The 22709-nt window shown below is 60.2% G+C and overlaps 10 protein-coding genes across 10 annotated transcripts; 4 read left to right on the top strand and 6 right to left on the bottom strand.

The window, feature by feature from the left end:
- Positions 1 to 548: 548 nt before the first annotated feature.
- PG998_002915 (uncharacterized protein) lies at positions 549 to 1721 on the bottom strand (the record flags this gene model as incomplete). The annotated part of the gene is made up of 1 exon (XM_066869733.1): positions 549 to 1721. The coding sequence occupies one exon, from the start codon at positions 1719 to 1721 to the stop codon at positions 549 to 551; it is 1173 nt and encodes a 390-aa protein (XP_066738148.1).
- Positions 1722 to 2099: 378 nt separating this feature from the next.
- PG998_002914 (uncharacterized protein) lies at positions 2100 to 4376 on the bottom strand (the record flags this gene model as incomplete). Its single annotated transcript, XM_066869732.1, has 1 exon — positions 2100 to 4376. The coding sequence occupies one exon, from the start codon at positions 4374 to 4376 to the stop codon at positions 2100 to 2102; it is 2277 nt and encodes a 758-aa protein (XP_066738147.1).
- Positions 4377 to 5474: 1098 nt separating this feature from the next.
- Positions 5475 to 6563, bottom strand: PG998_002913 (uncharacterized protein; the record flags this gene model as incomplete). The annotated part of the gene is made up of 1 exon (XM_066869731.1): positions 5475 to 6563. One exon carries the CDS (start codon positions 6561 to 6563, stop codon positions 5475 to 5477), a length of 1089 nt encoding a protein of 362 aa, XP_066738146.1.
- Positions 6564 to 7483: 920 nt separating this feature from the next.
- On the top strand, positions 7484 to 9003 carry PG998_002912 (uncharacterized protein; the record flags this gene model as incomplete). The annotated part of the gene is made up of 2 exons (XM_066869730.1): positions 7484 to 7721; positions 7826 to 9003. The coding sequence occupies 2 exons, from the start codon at positions 7484 to 7486 to the stop codon at positions 9001 to 9003; spliced, it is 1416 nt and encodes a 471-aa protein (XP_066738145.1).
- Positions 9004 to 9919: 916 nt separating this feature from the next.
- Positions 9920 to 12432, top strand: PG998_002911 (uncharacterized protein; the record flags this gene model as incomplete). The annotated part of the gene is made up of 4 exons (XM_066869729.1): positions 9920 to 9954; positions 10119 to 10285; positions 10348 to 11999; positions 12070 to 12432. The coding sequence occupies 4 exons, from the start codon at positions 9920 to 9922 to the stop codon at positions 12430 to 12432; spliced, it is 2217 nt and encodes a 738-aa protein (XP_066738144.1).
- Positions 12433 to 12852: 420 nt separating this feature from the next.
- PG998_002910 (uncharacterized protein) lies at positions 12853 to 13921 on the bottom strand (the record flags this gene model as incomplete). Its single annotated transcript, XM_066869728.1, has 4 exons — positions 12853 to 13055; positions 13103 to 13314; positions 13368 to 13565; positions 13902 to 13921. The coding sequence occupies 4 exons, from the start codon at positions 13919 to 13921 to the stop codon at positions 12853 to 12855; spliced, it is 633 nt and encodes a 210-aa protein (XP_066738143.1).
- A 52-nt stretch (positions 13922 to 13973) lies between these two features.
- PG998_002909 (uncharacterized protein) lies at positions 13974 to 14621 on the top strand (the record flags this gene model as incomplete). Its single annotated transcript, XM_066869727.1, has 2 exons — positions 13974 to 14251; positions 14300 to 14621. The coding sequence occupies 2 exons, from the start codon at positions 13974 to 13976 to the stop codon at positions 14619 to 14621; spliced, it is 600 nt and encodes a 199-aa protein (XP_066738142.1).
- Positions 14622 to 15521: 900 nt separating this feature from the next.
- Positions 15522 to 16455, bottom strand: PG998_002908 (uncharacterized protein; the record flags this gene model as incomplete). The annotated part of the gene is made up of 4 exons (XM_066869726.1): positions 15522 to 15560; positions 15661 to 15780; positions 15865 to 16177; positions 16220 to 16455. 4 exons carry the CDS (start codon positions 16453 to 16455, stop codon positions 15522 to 15524), a joined length of 708 nt encoding a protein of 235 aa, XP_066738141.1.
- Positions 16456 to 18160: 1705 nt separating this feature from the next.
- Positions 18161 to 20500, bottom strand: PG998_002907 (uncharacterized protein; the record flags this gene model as incomplete). The annotated part of the gene is made up of 1 exon (XM_066869725.1): positions 18161 to 20500. The coding sequence occupies one exon, from the start codon at positions 20498 to 20500 to the stop codon at positions 18161 to 18163; it is 2340 nt and encodes a 779-aa protein (XP_066738140.1).
- Positions 20501 to 21467: 967 nt separating this feature from the next.
- PG998_002906 (uncharacterized protein) lies at positions 21468 to 22509 on the top strand (the record flags this gene model as incomplete). Its single annotated transcript, XM_066869724.1, has 2 exons — positions 21468 to 21901; positions 21954 to 22509. 2 exons carry the CDS (start codon positions 21468 to 21470, stop codon positions 22507 to 22509), a joined length of 990 nt encoding a protein of 329 aa, XP_066738139.1.
- Between the last annotated feature and the right edge of the window lie 200 nt (positions 22510 to 22709).

Raw genomic sequence — 22709 nt, 5'->3', positions numbered from 1 at the left:
AGCGGTGATTGGTGAGGATGAGGACGATGAGGGACGGCGTTGGTTTGGGTTCAACGGTCGTCTGCCTAGTTTTGACACTGGCAGTTTGAGTGGAGATGATTTAAGCTTAAATGCTAGCGTCGATCCTCTTGAGATCACCAGCTTTCTTGACAGAATCGACGTCATTTGCTCTTTGGTTCAATGCAGGGTATGAACCCAACAGAAACGAGATATGCTTGACACAATTCGGAAGCAGCTCGTCAGGACTATCACTACAATGGTCACCTTCATGCGCTCGGCCACGGGATGGAATGGCAATGAAGTGCCTGTACATAGTCACATCTCAGAGCAAATTACCGCTGTGCAATTAGTGGCGAACGGGTACAAGTTAGCATATCAAAGCAGGGTCCAGAATTTCACATCACTTAGGAGCCCAGAACAGTTGCATTGACGAACTATAAACTGGCTACATCGCTCCTTTACAGCGCCAGAAACCCGCCAGCCCCAGGCCCAGAGAGCCGGCCCTGAACAGCGCGGGAAGCAGCCGTCGCGGGTCGACCACCCCAGACCTAGTTGGGCCCGGCGGGGTTGTAGCGCAGGAAGACGTTCTCGACGCGGCGGCGCTCGGCGGCGACGTCGCTGTCGGGATCGGACCTGGGCGCCTCGCGCACGGCCTCGGCGCTGTACGACGAAGTGTCGCCACAGATGTGGTAGTACAGCAGGTAGTTGCCGCTGGCGTCGCTGAGGCGCCAGTTCCTGTTGTGGAACTGGAAGTGGTCGGGCTCGTCGATGAAGACGCCGCTCGGCAGGTAGCGACGCACCAGGATGCGGCCGCGCTGCTGGTCGTCGTGCAGACGCACCACCATGACCAGGACGTACTTGGTCTTGCGGCCCGTCTTCTGGAGCCCGGTGCCGTCGGCGTTGGGCGCGTAGTCGCAGCCGTCGATCTCGAGCTCGCGCAGGGCCTCGAAGGAGTGGCGCTCGTGGGCCTCCTTGGCGGTGGCGAACGAGTTCTTGTGCACCTTGGAGTGGACGCGCAGGACGGCGGGCTCGTTGAAGCGGTAGCAGTAGCGCTGCGCCGTGTCCTCGTCGACGAAGAGCCCGAACTGCTGCTCGACGAAGGCGGCCAGGGGCCCGTACTGCGGCAGCCACCAGAGCAGGCTCTGCTTGGCGCGCTCCCTGTGCGAGATGAGGTCGCAGTTGGCCACCTGCCACTGGCCGTCGACTGGCTCCGTCATGCACTGGGCGAACAGCACGGGGTGGTACAGGACGAGCGGATCGCGGGACCAGAGGGTGTCGAGCATGATGTCGCTCTCGAGCAGCTTGACCATGGCGTTGGGCTTGACGAGGAGGGCGTTGCGCACCCGGAAGCTCTCGAGCGCGCCGGCCAGCTCTTTGGCGGCGGCTGGCTCGGGCCCCAGGTGCTGCCAGGCGAGGCGCAGCAGCGGGTTGGCCATCTCGGCCCGCTCGATGACGGCGCCGAGTTCCTTGTCGGCGTTGGTGTCGGTGAGGCGCCACTCCGGGGCGAGGTGTCGGTAGACGCCGCGCACCACCATGAGCAGGACGTGCATGGCGTTGACGGGCTCGATGTCGCGCGGGCGGGCGGGCGTCTCGGGGGCCTCTCCCATGAGGGCGACGTTGTGGGCGCGCTCCATGACCAGCGGCGAGGCGTCGATCGGGGCGCCGCCGTCCACAACGCGGAGGTCGCGGATGTCGCGGAGGTGCTCGAAGGGGTTGGACATCGTGGGCGAGAACGAAAGTTGATTGGAAGAGGACTTTCGGTTGCAAATGGGAGGTTGCAAGTGGCAGGTTTGCAAGTGGCAATTTGCAAGTAGGTTGCAACCAGTTTGCAAGCAGGTTTGCAAAGCTTGGAAGTGGGCGTCAAAAGCATTCACTCGGACAATCAATTCGTGTCAATGACTTTGGCTCCACCATTGACCATGCTATTGTCACGCAGAGACATGCATAAGGACAGAAGACCAGAGCCATAGTCAATTAGTAGCCCTTGCCTACAGGCGCTGTAAAGGTGCTTCGCTCTATTATGAAGAGTCACAGTCACAATAGGTCAGTGTCACAGCAGGATACTCTGGAACCGCAAAGCATAAGAAGCAGGACCTCCATTAGTCTACATCTACTTGAAACGAGTCGTCGCCCCGCAGCCGGCAGTGCAGACTGCCCTCCTGCCACATGACCTGCAGGCAGCGGCCGTCGCCGTGGCGCTGGCACGTGCCGTCGACGAGACTCTCCTCGTCAGCGGCGCCGAACAGCGCCACGCACTCGACGCAGTACCACTGGCCGGCGGGCGCGTCGTCCGTCAGCCGGTCGACGCGGGCCCGCGCTCGAGCGTCCCGGCGCGAGTCGATGTACATGCCGAGCGCCGCCAGGATGGGCTCGATGGAGCCGTCCTCGACCACCGGCCGCCGCGTGTCGACGAAGGCCGCGACGCTGTTGATCGCGTAGCGCCACTCGAGGCCGCCGTCGCCGTCCGGCCGTGCCGAAAAGGCAGACAAGGCAGACGAGGGTCTCGGCCGCTCCTGCTCCTGCCGCTCCTGCCGCTGCTGCAGGGCCTCGACGGCGCCAGACAGCTCCTCGAAAGCACCTTGGAGCTGCTCGTGGGTGTGCTGGAGTGCTCCGTGAGCCACCGTCAGCTCCCCGTTGGCCTCTCGGAGCTGCGCGACCTGCTCGGCCTGGCCCCCGGCGTGCTGCTCCCACTCGTCGTTGGCGTCGGCGAGCTGCTTGAGGTTCGCGTCGCGCTCCGCGAGTTGCTCGGCATCTTGGGCGCGGAGCTGGCGGACATCTTCCAACTCGTTTTGGAGCCGGTCGACGTCTGCGCTGCTCTGCCCCTTTTGCTCGACGAGCTGGGACTCGGCCGTCTCGGACCGTTGCCGTGTGGCCTCGAGCTCCGTGCGCAGGTTGGCCACCTCCTCAGCCAGGGCATCCCGTTCCTGCTCGGCAGCGTCCAGGGTCGACTGCAGAACCTGCACGTTGAGCTTCTCCTCGCCCAGATCGGAGCGCAGCGTCGCGAGCTCGGCTTCCCGGGCCCCGGACAGCTCCTGGACGGACTGTTGGAGCTGGCCGAGAGCAGCATTGGCGGCCTGATCCCGGTCCTGCAGCAACGCCAGCTTGTCTGCGTGAAGCTGCTGGGCGGCGGACTCCTTTTCTTCCAGGAAGACCGCCTTTTGCCCGGCCCATGCCAGCTTCTCGTCGGACAAAGCCTGCTTCTCATCGGACAAAGCCTGCTTCTCGGCGTGGAGCGCTTCGGCCAGGGCCGACTTTTGCTCGGAGAAAGCCAGCCGTTCGGCCTGCTGCTCCTGGGCAAAGGCCAGCTTGACCTTTTCGAAGGCCAGCTTCTGGCTCTTCTGCTGCCGGGTCTGCGCGGATCGGTGCTCGGCCAAAGCCAGTTTCTCGGCCTGCTGCTCCCGAGAAAAGGCCAGCCTGTCGTCGGCCAGAGCCAGCTTCTCCTGAGCAAAGGCCAGCTTCTCATCGGACAAAGCCAACCTCACAGCCTGGAGCTCTTCAGACTGAGCCAGCTTTTGGTCGGCCAGGGCAGACTTCTCGGCCTGCTGCTCCTGGTCGAAAGCCAGCTTTGCCTGCTCAAAGGCCAGCTCCCGGCTCGCGAGCTGCTCGACCAGCCCGGCCCTCTCCCTCTCAAAGGCCAGCTTGACCTTTTCAAAGGCGAGCTTGTGGCCCTTCTGCTGCTGGGCCTGGGCGAACCGGTGCTCGGCCAGCGCCGCCTTCTCCTGCTCGAAAGAGATCTTGGCGTCGCGGGCGTCGAGCTCCTGCTCTCGCTCGCGCCTGTGGTAGCGGTCGGAGCGGCCCCCCAGATCCTTGCTGAGCTTGGCCAGGCGGCGCACCTCGACTTCGCTGGCCGCTGTTGCACTGTCCAGCTGCGCCTGGCCTGCCGCGACGGTGTCCTCGGCTTGCTGGACCTTGTCGAGGCGCGCCTCCAGGTCTTGTTGATCTTGCTGGAGCTGGGCGCTGCTCGCTCGCCGATCCTCTTGCTCCCGTCGAAGCTCGGCCCGGCCCGCCTCCAGATGCTGTCGGCCTTGCTGGAGGTCGTTCTGCGCGCGGCCCAGCGTGTCCTGGTCGTGCTGCAAGGTCAGGATGTCCTCGGCCAGCTGCTCCTGCAGGGCGCGGAGACGCTGATCCTCGCCGTCGGCCAGACGCTTCTGAGAGGTCAGCTCCCCGTGCTCCTGCTGGGCGGCGGCCGTCGTTTCGCGCAGCTCGGCCCGCAGCGTTTCCATCTCGGCGACAACGGCCTTGAAGTACTCCAGGTCGGCGGCGGCATCGTCTCTGTCATCCTCCTGGAGGCTCTGGATGAGGACGTTGATGCGCCCCGTCAGCACGCGGGCCTGGCCGATGGACTCAGCCATGCCGGACTCTTGTGACTCGGACATTGTGGATGATGCAATGGTTGTTCGTGATGCTGCACCAATTGTCGCGAGGCAGAGAGATGTGGAACAGAGGACGGGCTGTTTGCGCGCAAGAACTTTTGGGTGCACTGCGTACAGGGCTCGGAAGCATGTTCTGCCGACAAGGCCAACGTCAGGGAAGGAGCCGTTGGTCTCCACTCCAGTTGTGCACTCCAGCTTTGCACCTTTGATTTTCAACGGAGCCTCGCAATGCTGTCGGTTGCTTTGCCTGTGAGCCGCCGGAGCTCAACTGGTATGCAAAGCAGTAATGTGCCAGGCCTGGACGATGTGGCTGAGAATCAAAGGATATTATAGAAGGCTCTGCAGTTATACAAGTCTCGTATTCTAGCTGTCCGTATTACTTTGCAACCGCCGGAGCTCAACTGGAAATAGTGGCAACTGACCTCTGGCATTCGCAAAGCACGTATAGTATACCTGTCACGATATGGCTGCGAAGTGAACCAAAGGATATTACAGCTAGAAGGCTCTGCAGTTATACACAAGTCTCGCATTCTAGTGGTATTAGGGTTGGGACGATGCGGCTGCGAAGTGACATAGGCAACTGCTGACCTCTGGCATTCGCAAAGCACGTATGGTATCAAGGCCTGGACGATATGGCTGAGAAGCGAATCAAAGGATATACAGCTAATAGTCTCGCATTCTAGTTGTCCGTGTTACTTTACAACCGCCGGAGCTCAACTGGAAATAGAGGCAACTGACCTCTAGCATTCGCAAAGCACGTGTAGTATCAAGGCCTGTCACGATATGGCTGCGAAGTGAATCAAAGGGTACTACAGCTAGAAGGCTCTGCAGTTATATACAAGTCTCGCATTCGAGTGGTATTAGGCCTGGGTCGATACGGCTGCGAAGTGAAGCAAAGGATCTACGGTTAATCGTCACTTAAATATGGTTTCATCACGGTTCATCACGGACAAGAAAGGACAGAGAAAGCCATTTTTTTTAAAAGAAAACAAAAAAACAACTAAAACTCCGCGTTCGTCGGCAGGCCCGGCTGCCCCATGGGCGCCAGGCGCGAGCAGAACGGTAAACAGGGACAAGCGGCGAGAGCAGACGGGAATGGGATCACTGGGACCCGTTGTCGTTGTCCATATCGACATCCTCGTCGTCGTCGTGGAGATGGCCCTCCGGGAAGACCTTCTGGGGGCCTTGCCCGGACTGCTGGAGGCTCACGGCCGGAGCTGCGCTGCTCCAGTAGTCGGCCATCTCGTCGTCGAGCTGCTCGACCGTCTTGGCCTGCTTGCGCTGGCGGCCGGCGTTGCCAGCGTTGCCAGCGTTGCCCCGGTAGGCGTCCCGGTCGAAGAGCTTCTGGCCCTGGAGCTGCTCGAAGCTCTCGGCGAAGTGGACCGCCCGGGAAGAGCGCAGTCCGGAACCGCCACGAGAAGAGCCCGAGGGGGGTCTGGCTGGGCCCGACGGAGCGCGAGGAAAGGCAGCAGAGGCCGATCCAGCGCCTCCAGCCGAGCCCGAAGTGCCGCCGCCGCCGCCGTTCTTGTTCTTCTTGGCCCTGCCGCCGCGATGGTTCTTGCGGCGCGAGCCGTCGCCGTTGTTGCCGTTGTTGTTGTTGCCGTTGTTGTTGGCACTGGCGGGGGCGGGAGCAGGGGCGGGAGCAGGGGCGGGAGCAGGGGCGGGGCCGAGGGCGTGGGCGGGCAGGCTGTCCCGGAGCGCTTGCTGCTCAGCGCGTTCGCGCGCGAAGGACTGCCTGATGACCCTGTGGCGGCGGTTCCGGTCGCCGTCGGTCAAGAATCGGATCTCGCCGGCGATTCTCACCTCCCTGGAGCCGCTGAGCCGCTTGACCTTGTCCTGGGTGAGGCCGAAGAAGTCGGGGATCTGGTCCTTCTCGACGTTGTAGTTCCATCGGCGGTCGGTCTGGGCCACCCAGCTGTTGGTGCCCTCTGGGTCTTTGGCGTCCCAGAGGTCCTTGCCGCTGCGGACGACGTCGGACATGGGGATGGCGATGATGCCGTCGCCCTTGGCACGCTTGGCGAGCTGCTGGTCCTCGGCAGCCGCGGCAGGCGGTTCCACGTCGCGGGGGCGCTTGCGGTCCTTGCGGCCGCGTCCGTCGCTGAGGGCGATGAGCGATGACAAGGAAGTATCCAGGGGGGACTTTCCCTTGTTCGCTCTACCACCCCCGCTGCCGGAGGGAGCGCCGGACATGTTGGCGATGGAGCTTGCGAGATTGACGGTGAAAATTGATGGTGAATTGATGGGATTGTGCTTGTTTGTCAATTTTCGGTCAAATCTGGGGAGCGCTCGATTGCCAACGAAGGAAAGGAAGACGAGCGTTTTCGCGAGGGCGAGAAATTTCACTAAGTACGGCCAGACGGAACAGTGGGCCTCGCCTGGAGTGCCTGAGGGTGCTACACTTGCACTGGACGTGACCCACAAGCTCAAGCTACGGGCTATCAAACTACGCTGTATCTACTGAAGCCGGCAGCCAGTTGCTGGGGCAGCCTGTACCCGGACTATTGGACAGCGTCTAATGGCCGGAGATGTAAGTTAGCCTTTGCAAATGCTCACATCTATTGATACTGCATACGGCCTAGAAGTGAAGGGTCAAAAGTATTGGTTGAAGATGTGACTATGGCAGTACAGCTGATTCGACTTTATATGATTGCAAACTCTTTAACAGGAGTATCAAACTCATCTGGATCGAGGGCATTTGGGGTGAGGTTCAAGTCCACTGTAGCACCCCCACTGACTGTACTCTCACTGAAGCTGTTTTCGTCCACTGTAACTGTACCCGTCACTGTATTTGTACCCGTCACTGTATTTGTACCCGTCACTGTAACTGAAGCTGTACCCGTCACTGAAGAGCCCACTGAAGAGCCCACTGAAGAGCCCACTGAAGCTGTACACTGTAACTGAAGCGGGACCATAAGGAGCCACTGGAACTGTAGGGCTGAGAATCCATACTTAGGCAAATTTCCGCGCGAGCCTTTGAACGTTTCCCTTTGTTCCTCGCGCAACCCGGTACCAGCAGCAGCAATCATAACAATCTTCAACCTTCGTTATTTGATCGCGCGCTGATACCTGCTTTCGTTAGGAGCCATTTTCTGCTTTCGACACCCTCGAAAATGGCCTCCGCCAACCGTGTTCTGGTGCAGCAGACCACGAATCAGCACACGCTGATTTCGCGCGTCGCCACCGAGCTCAAGTTCACGGTCCACGACCTGGACGACGAGCGCCTCCTCAAGGTCTGGAACGACTGCGAGGAGCGCGTCAAGAAGATCCACTGGGACGCGGACTGGTTGTGGGCCGTCAACGTCGACTACCTGCAGGACCAGGTCCTCAAGGCAGTCCACTCCCAAGTCCGTAAGTATTTTGCCTTTGCCTTTGCCTGCTTTGCCCCTTCGCCTGCCTTTGCCTTTGCCTGCTTTCACCTGCTGACCAGCCCAGTGCACAACGCCGGCATCAAGGCCGCCCCCTCGACCTCGGCCCGCCGTCCAAGGTCTTCGGCTCGCCGTTCAGCCACGGCGTCCTCGAGTGGTGCTACAACCACGCGGTCGCCGACAACGCGCCGTACATGAAGGCCCGCGGCGCCTTCCACAACCTGTCCGAGGTCACGCTGCGCCTCGAGGACCGCAAGAACATGTGGAAGAGCGGCCAGGTCCCCGGGCTGGTGCACGACTACCATGTCTGCCCGCAGCCGGGCATGGTGTGGATTCCGCAGATCGGCCAGGTCTGCTTCGAGTCTTGCGTCGGCGAGACTCCGGAGCGGGCCCGGTCGGTGCTGGACGAGGCTACCAAGCTCGTTGGCGGCCGGGACCTTGTCCTGGCGCACGGAATGCTGCCCAACGAGCACATGGCACTGGTGCTCGAGTTCGCTCCCGGGGCCGACGCCGAGAGCCCGGCGGCCCGCCTGCAGTACAAGCGGGCGCTGCTCGACCTCCACGAGTGGCAGACGTGGCTGCTGCGGGGCCAGGTGGTGATGCTGGACGAGTGCCTGCGCGGCATCCTGCGTGTCCGGCTCCAGGCGGGTGGCCAGGCCCAGCCGCCCTGGTTCCTCGAGGAGCGCAAGTGGCTGGTCAACTACTACTGGACCCAGGAGAGTTCGGTGCTGCTCGCGGCCCAGCACGCCGCCCTGACGTTCGACAAGCGCCACCGGGCCAAGACGCTGCTCGACGGGGTCCCCAAGAACGACGAGGAGGCGACCCTCGGACGGCTGGTGCAGTTCGTCGACTGCAAGGGCGCCGACTCGGTGCTGCCGCTGGCGGAGCGACAGGCCATGGTCAAGCAGCTGGCCAAGCCCTGGGTGACGCTGCACATCATGCGGCTCTGGGGCAAGGCGGGCGCCACGGGCAACCTGGACGCGACGGTGGACGAGCTCGTCGACTTCGTGCGGGCCGCGCCTTCGGGCCAGGCCAAGCACGAGCCGTGGGCCACCATCTCGCCGCCGCGCCACCGCTGGGAGCTGATGGTGCAGAGCCTCGGCAAGCTCGACATGCTGAAGCGCGTCGAGGAGGCCATGCTGGAGACGGAGCGTGCGGACTTGGCCGGCGAGCCCGAGCCCGAGCAGCCCGACGAGGGCGTGCAGTGGCCGGAGAAGCTGCTCATCACCCCCGGCGCCATGGAGCACCTCGAGGGCCAACACTAGGTTGCCCCTGTCTTTTTTTTTGGTTTCTGCACCCGATGCAGCAGGGCGGCATGCCCAATCTTAGATGAATGAAATCGTTGCTCCCATGCTGTCCGTGAATTGCTGTCCGTGATTGCGCCGTCCACTTGTGCTCACATGCGACCCATTGCTATCTGCTCCGTACGTAGTCTTTCCGACGTTGAAATTGAGTTGCGCTAGGATACTTCCGCTGTGCAAGGATGTACGCTTGACTTAGCTTGACTTAGCTTGACTTGGCTTGACTTAGCTTGACTTAGCCTCAGCTTGGCAACGATCGGCCTGCATAAGCGCCGGGAGCAGGGATGTGTAAGTGGGCATGTCTGATTAGCCGACATCCGACGTCACGCCATCTTATTGGACGCTGCCCAAAGGCCAGAAGCTTTAATTATGTGCGCAAGCATTTGAGGGTTGAGCGGTTGAGCAGTTGCAAGGAGTCAAGCAGAGCAGAGCAGTCAGAGCAGTTGAGCAGTCACAAGTTGAGAAGTCAGAGCAGTGGAAAGCAATCAAGCAAAGATGTCAAGCAGAGCACTCCAGTGAAATAGAGCAGTCAGAGCAATCGCTGCAATCAATCAGAGCAATCATGCAGTCAAGCAGAGCATTGGAAAGCAGTCAAGCAAAACAGAGCAGTCAGAGCAGAGCAGTGATGTAGAGCAGAGCTGTGAAGAGCAGTCGGAGTGGGAGCAGAGCGGTGAGGGGCAGTCGGTGGGGAGCAGTCGGAAGCGGTGGGTGGCAGTCAAGCAGTCCACACAAGTTGAGCAGTCAGAGCAGTGGAGAGAGAGCAGTCGAGCAGAGCAGTCAGTGGAGCAGTCAAAAGAGTAATCAAAAGAGCAGCCAGAGCAGTCAAGCATAGCAATCAAGCAGAGCAGTCAAGCAGTCCACAAGCAGGGCGGTCGGAGCAATGGAGAGCAGTCAAGCAAAGCAATGGGCAGCAGTGTATGGCAGTTGAGCAGTCCAAAGCAGTCAAGCAAATCAGATCAGTCCAGTGAAGTAGAGCAGAGAGCAGAAGACAATCAAGTAGCCAAACAAGTAGCAAAACAGGGCAGTAGATGGCAATTAGCACTAAGTCCAATCCCCACCAAAGGCCTCGAATTAAACAGGCCGCACTTCGCCTCAAGCTTCGAACTCCCCATCATCTTCTTCTCATCTTCGCCCTTGGTCCAGCACAAACACACACACACGCACACACACGCACGCACGCCGCACGATGAGCACCGACAGTGCGGCCTGCATGGCCAAAAAGATGAGCTGGATGCGTTCCTCAACAGTAAGTCAAGCCTTTGATTCCCCGTGTGCCCCTGCGGCCCGGCTGACGCGATTCCCAAACAGCCGCATTCCAGGGCAACAAGACAAGCGCCGCCTACCTCGTGGCCCCCGTCGAGTCCGGCCAGTCGACGCACCTCGCAGGGCACGTCGCCGCCATGGCCGACCACCACAACGCCGGCCCCGTCTTCTACATCGCGGAGCACCACGCCGAGTCGGTCGCCCAGTTTTCTCGCTACCAACACTTCGCCGGCCCCGACGACGTCGTCGAGTCGATGTTCAGACACAGCGACCACATGACGGAAGACGACGGCCAGTTCTCGACGGGCGAGCTCGTGTTCTGCGCCTACGACACCGTCTCGTGGCCGGCCGTCCCGCGCCGCTGCGTCTTCGTCGTCGAGGTGTCGCTGTACTGCACCACGCAGGCCGAGCTCTTCTTCTCGAAGCTGTTTGGCCGCTGCGCCGACCCTCGCAACGCGCACGCGGTGCTGTTCCACGCGGCGCGCCTCTCGAAGCGCACCGTCGCGGGCATGGAGCGGTCTCTGCCGCCCGGCATCGACATCACCGTCATCGAGGTGCCCGACACGCACGCCCGGCTCACGCCCGAGACGGTCGCCCCCGACCGCTTCGTCGAGGAGGCAAGAAAGGCTGTCGCCGAGGCAGAAGGGGCCGTGGTGGCTCTGGTCGACGAGGACGCCGGCGTCGAGCTGCTGCCGCAGGACGAGGCAGACGAGGTGGATTCGGCCAGTCAGCTGCGCGACTACAAGCGGATCGAGGCCACGATGGCAAAGTTCGGCCGTGACGACGCTCGGCTGCGCGTGGGGCCGGAGCTGGGATTTGTGAGCTCCTGCCCGCATCTCGGACTCCTGGTCTCGCGCCGCCAGCGCACCATGGCGGCCTTCGACAAGACGACGTCCATGTTGGTCGAGCAGACGCGCGTCATGGGGTTCCACGAGCTGGTGCAGGAGCAGGCGTGGATCCGGCGTGCCGTGGGCGACGGCAACCCCCGCGACGTGCGGCACCTCGTCCTCGACATCGACAACATGTCCCACCGGGAGAGGGATGCGCGCTGGGCTGGCGGCGTGGACCCGACGGGCCCGGCCTACAACGGCGACCTGCTGGAGACGCTGCTGCGCCTGACGTCGCTTCGCCAGGACCGGCCCGTGGAGCGATGGCCCTGCCGCCCGGCGCCCGATCCCGACATGATGGCCGAGGCTGCGCGGCGGCTTTCGATGATGGACTGCATCTGCGCGCCACAGCCGGGCCTGCTGCAGTTGACGGCGCGGGGCGAGGCGACGCTGAAAGCCTTTGCGACGCTCCGCCAGGCCGACCGGGAGAACAAGCCGCGCTTCGAGACGGCCTGCCTTGTCGCCCTGGCCGGCGAGCTCACGTCGCCCAACGCGCGTCGGGTCGTGCTGTTGATGGCCCTGATCACCGAGTTCCAGGACGTTCTGGACGTCAAGCAAAACGACCGGATCGACCAGTTCGCCTCGGAATACACGTTTGGCGTTGGCCTCCGGCACTACGCCCGTGGCTGGCTCTGGCTGGCGCTCGGCTTCGTGCTGTTTCAGGCAGGCCAGCTTGGCGACGACGGCGTTCTGCCAGCTGACGCACCGCCGTCGACTCGTCACGGTGTCAAGATCGTCCCGGCCATGGCGAACGACATCCTCTGGGCTTTGCAGGACCTGGCCAAGCGCATCAACGAGGAGGCGGGGGGAGTCGGGAGAGGACGGCCCCCTGGCTGGCCTCTTCTCCGATACTCTCTTCGAGCTCGTTGACGGCACGCAGCTGGACGAGGCCGGGCTGCGCGAGGTCGACTGGGCCCTCCTTCGGGCGCTGCATGTCCAGTGCGCGTTCGTCGAGAAGGATCCGCCGGCCGGCGTCGAAGGGGTCACGGAGCTGCTCACCATGCGCCAGGCCAGCGTGAACCGCAAGGCCGAGGCCGTCTTCGGCTCTTGGAAGGACACGCGCGGCGCCGAGACCGACTTTGCCGCGCTCTACGGCCTAGTGGACGTGCCCAAGTCCCAGAAGGCGCCCCTCCCCTTGTCGCGGCTGACCTACATCCCGCGGGACGTGTGCCTCGAGTTCGGCACCGACAACGGCAATTCGTTCCCGTGGTGCTGCGAGACCATCTACCCCCTTACGCGATAGATAGGGGCAGTAATGAAACCGATACCATATGACTGACTGTACTGTGATCCGTGACTGTAATGACTAATGCATGACTGTATTGCTGGAACTAGCTGACGCTTGTCTTTATTCCCGCCAACGTCCTCCGTGAGATGCCCAGCCCTGACTGCTAGTAGATACCATGCCAGCTCAACTGAACCCGTCCTTCTGATACTGAAAACACTTGTTACGGTATGCTAGCACCCGGCCCCAGTAGACAAGATCAAAGTGTGTATTGAATGAAGATCCGACTCAAGGCTGTGCAGCTGTGGACTTTTACCCTGGCTATATGCACGCAGCACTGCCCCTGCTACAATACATACGAAATCCCAAGATAGTCCGGCATCCGATCCAACGGCATGATCCCCCAGATCAACGTCATAAGTGACAAATTGACCTTCCCTAGCAAGACCAGCTACTGCCCATGTCGCAAACCCAGCTCCTCGTCTTTCCCGGCCTCTGCTCGCTGCCGTCACTGTAACCATCGAGGTCGGATTGGATAACAACTGGTTTCTCGGGTATAGGGCACGGCAGCCATTGTAAGTCGGACATGGATCGGGTTACTGTTGGAGTTGATGTTGAATGGCAGGCAGCAGACTGCATATCTTTCGAGTGTTAGTGGAAGAAGTCACACCAACCCCTTCAAACTTACAATGCAGAAGTCGTTCCCATGAGAATGGCACAAGTGAGCTCGCCGAGCCAAAGCTTGTGGTGTTTGGGAAGGGAAGCAGTGTGCGGCAGATGAAGTCGGGCTCTGGGCCATGAAGGTCTTGGTCGGGATAGCGGGGGTCATATCTGTGGAAGCCGAGAATGTTGGTTGGCACCAAATCGTAGCTTGGCCCATTGTCACCTTCAACAGCTGTACTGAGAACGTTGGTTAGCTGACACCGGGGAGCGTCAATGGTAGAGCTACATACCAACATCCGGACGAAGCCCAGCCGCGGTGATGTGGGAAGTAGTGGACTGCTGAATGGCGGAAGTCGAGCTTTCGGTCTGCGGGACATGGCCATGAGTCTGAATGGCGAGCAATCCGTTTGGGCGGTGACGTGAACTCCACGGTTGCTTTGTCGTTTGCCGATGAGTCAAGGCTACTCTGACCAGGGGATGAGTCAAAGCTACTCTGACCAGGGCATGAGAGCGCAACTCAGGGCTGCTTTATAAAGGCTGTTAGTTCCCGTCCTGCTCCTTGTCACTTAGACTAGACATCAGATTATAGTGAGCTCAAGTAAATCAATTGGAATGTAGTTCCTTTAGGAAGAAGGAAAAGACTGAGGATGACTAAGGTAGCGAAACGGTGACCTGTGTAAGTTAGCCCTGTCAATGGCCCTTGGGTGTAGCGGATGCTGCACCTGTAGGCTTGTACCCTGCTGTGCCTCCACTGGGTTCATAGCTAACTGGAGACCTGGCAGTGGCTGGGACTTGTCCTCTGCTCAAAACAAGTCACCTCTTACACCCTTTCGTCCAACATCATGTTTCAGCAAACCAAGGCGACTGCCGCGCTTTGAGACGGACTGACGACGGTCATGTTCCAGCAAACGAAGGCCAGCGCAACACACCAGTTCGCAGTGAAGGACCTGCCGCTGCAGAAGCATGGACAGGAGATCGACCTCTCCTCAACCAGTCACCGAGCATTACAGGTAGACAACAGCTCCAGCTTCGAGCACAACGACTTGCTCGACCGCTTCGCCATGAAGTACACCCCTGGCGTTGGACTGAAAAACTACGCCCGTGGCTGGCTCTGGCTTGCCCTCGGATTCATTCTGTGGCAATCTGGTCACCCTAAACACGGCCTTCCCGGTAAGTCACGGTGTATCGGTCATTCCGGATGTGGCTAATGTCGTCTTTACAGTCTATCAAAGGAGCCCCTGATTGGCCTCCTCATTGCGTCGATCGTCTCACTAAAGCTACCGACACCCACTGCTTATGAGCAGAACGTGCTCCCCAATGCCGACTCGCAGGCAACACAGGCTAAACCATATTCAGCAATACATTCTTCGAAACGACAGCATCAAGCGTCCAGACCTGAAAACGCGGAGACCCTACATCCCGAGATGAGACTGGAGACGGGTATGAGACTGGAGACGGTTCTGAGACTGGAGACGGCTGATACTGGTGACGAATCGTCTGATGATTCTGGAGATGATAAGCCAACTGAGGGCAAAAGTTTGTAATGAGTAGGCAGCAATAGGTAGTGAACACAGTACGGTGCAGGCACAAGGCCCTAGAAGATGTGATCAAAAGTGTATTGGATGAAGATCTGAAGGCTGTCCAGCTGATGTGACTTTTATACCCTGGCTGTACGCACTGCCCCTGCTACGCTATGGCTGTACACCAGATTCGACCTTTTACCCTGGCTGCAGTTGTGACGCTGGCCCTGCTATAGTTAACAAAGCCAGACCCGGATCCCAGCACTCCAATATCGAGAGGATAATGTGACAGCCAGTATGATTCTACATGGGGGTTGACAGTGGACTTGTGACAATACCGAAAGCAAACAATAAGTACACAGAATGTGAGCCCGGTTTCTCGGGTCTGGAGGGCACGGCAATTGTGAGTCGGACATGGATCGGGTTACTGTTGGCTCCCGCGGCGGATGCTGATGCTGATGTTGAATGGCGGGCAGCAGGCAGCGGGCAGCGCAAATAGTTAGTACACATGAATGCGAGTCCTTTCAACTTGTACAGAAGCATTTACATTATACACGGCATCAGTGATGTCACAGAATAGCTGAAAGCAATGGCAGCAATGAGTTGGATTTCGTCCCCTTGACCATACTATGACTTGCACTATCTTGTGCTGGTACTGCACCCTCCGCAGAGACACCCGAGTCGGAACCACTTGAGCTTCGCTGATCTCTTCGTCGCGGGCGGATATCCCCAAACTACTGCTCATCCTGGTTATTGTCCCCCATCCGAACATCCCCTTCCGAGTCCTCCTCCGCGCGGTCCGCCTGCGCTTGGCAACGCTGAGCAGCCGATCCTCATCCCAAACTCGTTGCCAGAGTCGTGATTAGCGCCACTCGGAGGGCCTCGGAAGTATCATGTTGCGTGTCGAATATTCTCTCCTTGCAGTCAGTCGGGAAGAGTGATCTTGAGCTCGTCGCGCTGGACCTGCGTTCACTGATTCTCAGTCCGCATAAGTTAGTTCAAGGAAAGGTAAAAGAAGAAGAATGAGAAGAGTCAAGGAAGAGTGGGAAGAAATGCTTCTTACCATTGAAAAGCGAGCCGATTTGCGGTTGAAGCTGTCGCTTTCTGGGTCTTTGCCGTCCCGGGCCATGGTCCAGACGCGGGTGTTCGACCCGGGAACGGCCGGGCTGGGACGCTTGGCGAGCTGTTACCGCGGGAGTATCGCAGTTCGGGCGGCCTACACTGGGTTGGTCAGCAGGCGCAAAGGCGAAAAGCACAGAATACTTACGGACTTGCGAGTGGACTGCCTTCCGGACTTGGAGGTAGTCGACATTGACAGCACAAGCAGCCCGCGTCCTTCTTGACCCGATCCTCGCAGTCGTTCCAGACCTTGAGAAGGCGCTCGTCGTCCAGGTCGTGGACCGTGAACTTGAGCTCGGCGGCGACGCGTTGAATCAGCGTGCGTCGTGGCTTGCTGTGGCGCGCAATATCGCCGGGTCTCCTGGGCGCGAATAGCTGCAGGTGCTATCCAGTAGTCGTCCATCTCCTCAAGCTCCTCGTGCGTCTTGGCCTTGGCGGGCAGCTTGTCCAGGACCTCGTTCCTCTTGACCCGGTCGCGAGCAAAGGTCAAGAAGTAGGCTCACTGCTGGGCGCTACGCCAGTAAACCGCCGTCTCGGCGAGAGCGTTGTGCGTTGTAGGCGTGAGGCGACGTCGATCGCTCTTCTGCAGGGTCGTCTGTAGACTGGTGTTGCGGGATGGGGTCGTCTGAGTCCGAGGCAGCAACGACCCGTCGTCTCGCTGTCTCGAAGCGCGGTGCTGAGACAGGTCCTTCTCATCTCGGAATGGCGTCGTCCGATTCCGAGGCAGCACCGAGACCATCGTCTGGGTGGAGTTGTTTGGCTGAGCACTGTGTTTGGAGAACACTCCGACCTCCGCAAAGTGCTCTGCAAAGTGCTCTGATATGACGGAGTGCAGTAATGGCAAGGTGTATTGAGGGAAGGGTGCTAAAGTCTCCCACTAGAAACTACACTCTCCAATTAGCCATGTACTACAGGGGGTACAAGGGGCACAGGGGGTACAAGGGGCACAGGGGGCACAGTGACAGGCTCAGCTACAGGTGCAACTGACAGGGCCAACTTACAATAAGGCCACCGTTACCTTGGTCAAATCCTTCATTGATAACACATTCTCATCGACTTCTCCACTGAGCTCCAGCGCCAAAATACCCAGCAGTCCGTCTCATGTTGGAGATGCTCGCAACGAAATCCAGCACGGTGGACAAGGGACCAGCCTTTATACGGAGCCATCGAGCACCTGAGTCATTGTCTGAATCATTGCCTGAATCATGCCCTGAGTCACCGAAAGCTTTGCCTCATTGCAATCGACAAAGACAAGCAAATGGGTGAAGTCCACGTCACCCAACGGTTGCTCGCCAATCCAACATCCACCTTCAGACTCCCGAGCCCATGTCCCGCAACCTATGGCCCAGCCCAGAGCCCTTTGACTTCACGGCTTCCCATCCCAAACCAAAATCGCCGCGACTTTTGCCAACCCCATGCATAACATCTGTTCCGCAGCTCGGAATCGGATGTTGGTATGTAACCCTTCAACCCCTCATCGATTCTTCCGGGTTCAAAGCTAACCAACATTCTCCATTGACCATAGCCAGCAACCTCAATCATTCGAAAGATATCCCGACATCCCATCTGCCGCGAACCGTTAGCAACCGACACCCAGTGGCCCAGAACCTTTTCGAGACCCGATCGATCCCGAGCCCAGCCATTGCCACGCCGCCAAGAGCAAGAACATAGACACCAGAGTGCCGACCATACCGTACTGTGGCGATGTGAGTGCGGCTCTGGTCCTGGTTTGCGACATGGCTTTGCGGACAAGAGAGACCGTGATGCTCATGAAGACCTACAGCCAGGTCATGTCGAATGAGAGCCTCGCCAGCACCAATCCCGAACAACCCGTCGCTGCGCCTGGCAAGTCCCCCGCCGTCCGTCCAAGCATTACATACTGACCATGTCTTCATACAGCATGCTAGCAAGATGTTTCCGAAGGCCCCCGAGTGGCGCTGACCCCCAAACGTGCCAGTCACTCCGTCTTCCAAAGCTACCACAAGCTTCGTCTCTTATGCCACAAGATTCGCCTCTTACAAAACACCGACTTGTCTACCTTGGCAGATATTCCCTTAGATAGTCCAATAGAACACATGCAATGGCATTGCCTCGGTCCTTAATAGTACTGCAGTTCCGGTATACCTACATATCATGTCGATTCCTGTTTCCAGCATTTAAATGTCACGCACTGCAGCAGCAAGCTCTGCAAAGAGGCGCGAATATGACCTGCCGGTTATGAGCCAATAATTATGCTCGCATTTCAATGCAATACCGCAACCCCTTCCAAGGACCTCCTGCAGCTCTTGCTTCTTCTTACAAGAGCTTTGCACTTCTACGTTTGTTACATGGGCGATGCAAGCATGGGTCACAGGGATCAAAGTCAAATTAGAGTCGAGATGCTGCCATTCCATTTTCTATCAACCACTACAGCAAATGCCCAGCCGGGCCTAATCCCGGTACCGCTACGGCTCGCGGTCGCCGTGCGTCTTCGCCGCGTGCCGTAACATGGCCGCGCTGAAGTTGCTGCGCCTGCCGTCCAGGCCGGCGAGCGCGAACACGGGGCGGGTCGGCAACAAGCGCGGGCGGCTCTGGCCGCGGTCGTTGGTGACGCCCGATTTGCCGCGCAGAGCCCCCAGCCGCACGGACACGGACGAGAGTTCCCGGGGCGGCGATTCGGCCGCGGTCCACTGCCTGTTGCCGCGCTTCCTGGGGTTGACGGCCTGCAGGTGCTGGGCGTGGTACTGTTGCAGTGGCACCAGGATATTCTGGCTGGGGCGCACCGGGTCAGGGACGATGAGAGGCGCGACAACCGGGGCAACTGCCGGCGCAGCTTGTGCCGCAACCGGAGTGCTCCGTGCAGCCGCAGCCTCGTCATCGGGAAGGGGGTCGTCCTCGAACCCCGACCATTCCTCGAGCTCCTCCTCGGGCTCCTTCTCGGGCTCAGGCTCGGGCTCGGGCTCGGGCTCCTCAAGCTCGGGCACCTCGGGCACCTCGAAAGGCTCCTCAAAAGGCACCTCGAAAGGCTCCTCGAAAGGCACCTCGGCAGGCTCCTCGTAAAAGGGGGAGGGCGGGCGGAAAAGCTCCTCCTCGAGCTGCTCGGGCTCCTCCTCGGGCTCCTCCTCCTCGGGCTCCTCAGGAAGCTCCTCAGGAAGCTCGAAGTCCTCGACAAGCTCCTCGGCAGCTTCCTCGGCCAGCTCGGCTGCGGCGCGGTCCTCGTCCTGCTCCTGGGCAGCAAGGCGTCGTTCTTCCCGCGCTTGGGAACGCTGGGCAGACCGCCGCCACAGCACGCGCAGCCGGCGCTCCGAGAGGTGGACCTTGGCGAGCAGCTCCTTGAAGTCCGCGAGCGTCTTGGGGTACGGGACGCCGTCGAACTTGCGCACCTCCCCCATGGCCCGGGCCGTGTCGGCGGAGTTGGCGAAGAGGGCGACGCCGTTCTGGCGGACGCTGTCGAACGCCCGGAGCAGGGCCGACAGGTCGCTGGTCTCGACCTGGTAGGGCTCGAAGTCGACGAGCTTGTGGCCGACGGCGCCGCGGAACTCGGGCGTGTCCTTGCGGTACAGCTCCTTCTCGATGTTGCGGAGCATGTCCGAGTACCACGGCAGCTTGGGCGAGTACCCGCGCTGCTGGGCACGCTCCTGCTGCCAGCGCTTGCGGGCGTCGTGGTGGATCTTGGCCAGCGACCGGCGCCCGTCGGTTGCGTAGAGGTCCGCCTGCAGGTCGGCCAGGAACGGGTCCTCGCCCGAGAAGTCGTGCACCAGGGGCACCGGGCGGCGGTCGTTGATGCGGCAGGCCACGGCGTACCGGAGGAAGACGCAGACCAGGCGCACGTCGCCGTCGGGGCAGCACAGGACCAGCCGCAGCAGCTTCTTGCAGAAGGTGCCGTTCCAGAGGGGGTCCGGGTAGACGCGGCCGGCGAGGGTCTTGTGGCTGGGGCCGTACTCGAGGAACTGGCCGCGCCCGATGATGTCGGTGGGCCGGCACTTGCGCAGGCCGAGCATCCTGGTCCACATGGGCTGCCAGTAGTTGTTGCTCGAGCTTCCGGGCAGCCGGAGCTGGGCGTGGAGCCACTGCTGGTAGGGGTCGTGTCGCACCTGGCGCACGAGCTCGGCCTCGTCGTCCTGGCTCCATTTGCGGTTGAAGACGGGCTCCAGGGGCTGCAGCACCCGCGCCTTGGAGAAGCGGCCGTGCTTTTCCACCCACTCGCGGTGCTCCGTGGCGTTGCGTTTCATGCGCCGCATGAACCGGATGAGCTCGCGCTTGACGCCGTTCTGCTTGGCGACTGGTCCGAGGCTGGCGAGCTCGTCCTCGAGGGCGTTGTCGAGCTGGCGACCCTCCTTCTGGAGCGGCAGGCCCTTCTCGTCGTCGCTGCGGACCGGGGTGTTGCGCGAGAGGCGGCCGTCCGCGTTCGGGTCCAAGTTCGAGGCCGAGGCAGCACCGACCTCGTCGTCGTCAGGAGAGCCGGGACCCTCGGTGACGCGCGGGCGCCGGTGCTGGCTTTGTCTGCGCAAATCCTCGTCCTCGTCCTCTTCCTCGTCCTCATCTTCGTCCTCTTCTTCGTAATCGCCGTCGCCGGCCGAGTCGAGGTCGGCGCCGTCCGGAGGGCCTTCGGAAGCGTCGTCCTGCGACATGTGCTCGTCCGAAGACTCCTCGGAGACGTCGTCTTGCGAGCGACGTCCCTCCGGAGGCTCGAGGTCGCTGTCGCCGAAGCTGAGCTCCTCGTCGTCCTCGATGCTCGGGTTGGGTCGGCCGCGCTTGCTTGGTCGGGCGCGCGGCTGGCGGCTGGCGGCTCGCTTGGAGGACATGTTGGTGTCGAAGTCCGATCTTGCTAATGGTCGAAAAACGGTTGCGCAAGAGTTGAATTTGATGGGGAGCTGCTCGTTGCGTGTTGCGTTAGTCCGGGGCACAAGAAAAGATCGCGATGGGGGCACTCTCACCTTCGACAATACCAACAAGGAGGGAAGAGGAAAAGAAACAAAGTTCTTGCGCGGGTCAGTTTCAAATGCACAAGTCCCTCACGGCGCTGCGGGGTGGGGCCCGAGGCCTGCCACTATTCAGAGCGCGACAGCACCTTACAGTGGGCATTGCTACAGGGGCTACAGGGGCTACGGGCTACGGGCTACGGGCTTCAGCGGTCATGGTGGGGTCACTGTAAGGCATTTTGAGGCACGCATTTATCTCAGCATCTGGCTTAGGATGGCCGGTGTCTGGAATCAGTGTAAGTCAGGGGTGAGTGACCTAGAGGGGGAGCAATATTTGCCGGGGTACTCTGGCCTTCACTCGGCAGACCTAAGTGACCATGGTGTCTGCATGGAAGCCAGCATGGCACTGACAATTGGAACACGAAGCTTTAGTCTCAAGGATGTTGGGTACTCCATCTGCTAAGTCCTCTTATATGGGAGCGGGACTGCTGAGGGTCTAATACAATGATATCCTACATGAACACAATCAGGGCTATTTGATTAAGACCCGGGACGTCTGACATTCTGGCTAGTACTGGGACGTTGTCTGAATCCAGGCTTATGGACAGAGACTTATATCGACAATCACTTTATACTGCAACCTCCATATTGTTCGATGATTGGGCTCTGTCCAAATAAATTGATTGTCCCGAGTGCTCAAAGTGATTCGCCGCCAACCCGTGTTTTCCTTTCCATTCTCTTCATCAACCCAAGCTGCAAAGGTATGCCCCTAGCTCAGTGACTTTGAGCCCATGCTGACCTCTCCTGATATCAGACCCATATCATCCGTCAACTCGACTCCTGGGCAGCAATGGCAACCGGTAACAATCTCCCCGACAATACCCACGCTTTTGCTAACGTGTCTGCAGTACAGGGCCCGGCTGGTGCTAGCATTGGCGGCGGTGGAAAGGATCCTCGCAAGCCCCCCAACGGCGAACGTCCCGACGGCCACAAGAACGACAATGGCCAGATAGCGCCTCGCGACGACGAGCTCGACGATTCCGACGCAGAGATAGCCAATGCCCTGGCGACGCTCGACAGATACAAGAAGCGCGGCAAGAAGATCCCCCAATACCGGCCGAGAGCGCCCAAGATCTCGACGACCATCGCGGGCGAGCGGCGCCACAACCCCTGCATCGGGTGCATCCGCTCTGCGCTGGCCAGCACCAACCACGCGTCGTACTGTCACGACAACAACACGGACAGCAACGGCCGCTGCTTCAGTTGCATCAAGAACAACCGGGCGTAAGTGTCTGGGGAGCGCCCCTGTCCGAGCACTGCTAACAGGTTGCTACAGCTGCGAGCGCAAGGCCCCGAAGCTCATGCGTCGTGTGGCACGCTGGCTGCTCCGGCAGTGCGAGGTCGTGAAGCGGCTGGACCCCAAGCCCGCCAGCGAGGCTGCCAAGACGAACTTCCGCACGCAGACCAGGCGGCTGGAGACGCTCCGAGCGACCTGGCGCGGCCTGGAGCTGATCAACCTCGCTGGCCCCGAGCACTCCCTGCACGATGGCGACGCCGGCGATCCCGAGGCGCCCGTCGACCCCACTCCCAGGGTCCAGGAGTTCGCCAACAAGAAGTCCCGTTCGCGCGGCCGTCAAGCCTCGGAGCCGCCCGCCAAGCGCCAGAAGCTGCCTGACGAGAAGCCGCAGGATGGCGGCAGGTCGACCAAGGGCAAGGCCAAGGCCAAGGGCAGTAAGCCGCGCAAGGGCCAGGAAACGCAGAGATGCGAGCAACCGGCTGAGCAGCGCCCGGCTCGCGCCAACTCGGTTCCCGCACAGGGTCAGGGGCAGGAGGGCCGCGTCGTGAAAACGCTGGAGGATATCAAGAAGGATCTCTTGGGGAAGCAGGACTAGGGGGGTCTTTAGTAGCGGTGCTAGAGTAGTTGCCGTGTGCCCCTGAATCACTTTCGGCACAAGGTTAGGGCTGCTAGAGTCGCTCAATAGATTTCATTCCTCGTCTGTTTTGTCTGTTATATCTGCAGAAAACTACTGAAGTGACCTGTCACCGATGCCGCATAGTTTGTTGATCACGAGCAGTCTACGGATGTCACAAA

Source organism: Apiospora kogelbergensis (genome assembly GCF_038363985.1).
Source record: "Apiospora kogelbergensis strain CBS 113332 chromosome Unknown utg000001l_segment0_segment0, whole genome shotgun sequence".
Lineage (NCBI taxonomy): Eukaryota > Fungi > Ascomycota > Sordariomycetes > Amphisphaeriales > Apiosporaceae > Apiospora > Apiospora kogelbergensis.
The sequence above is the reverse complement of the archived record's forward strand: the minus strand, read 5'-3'. Positions and strand labels throughout refer to the sequence as shown.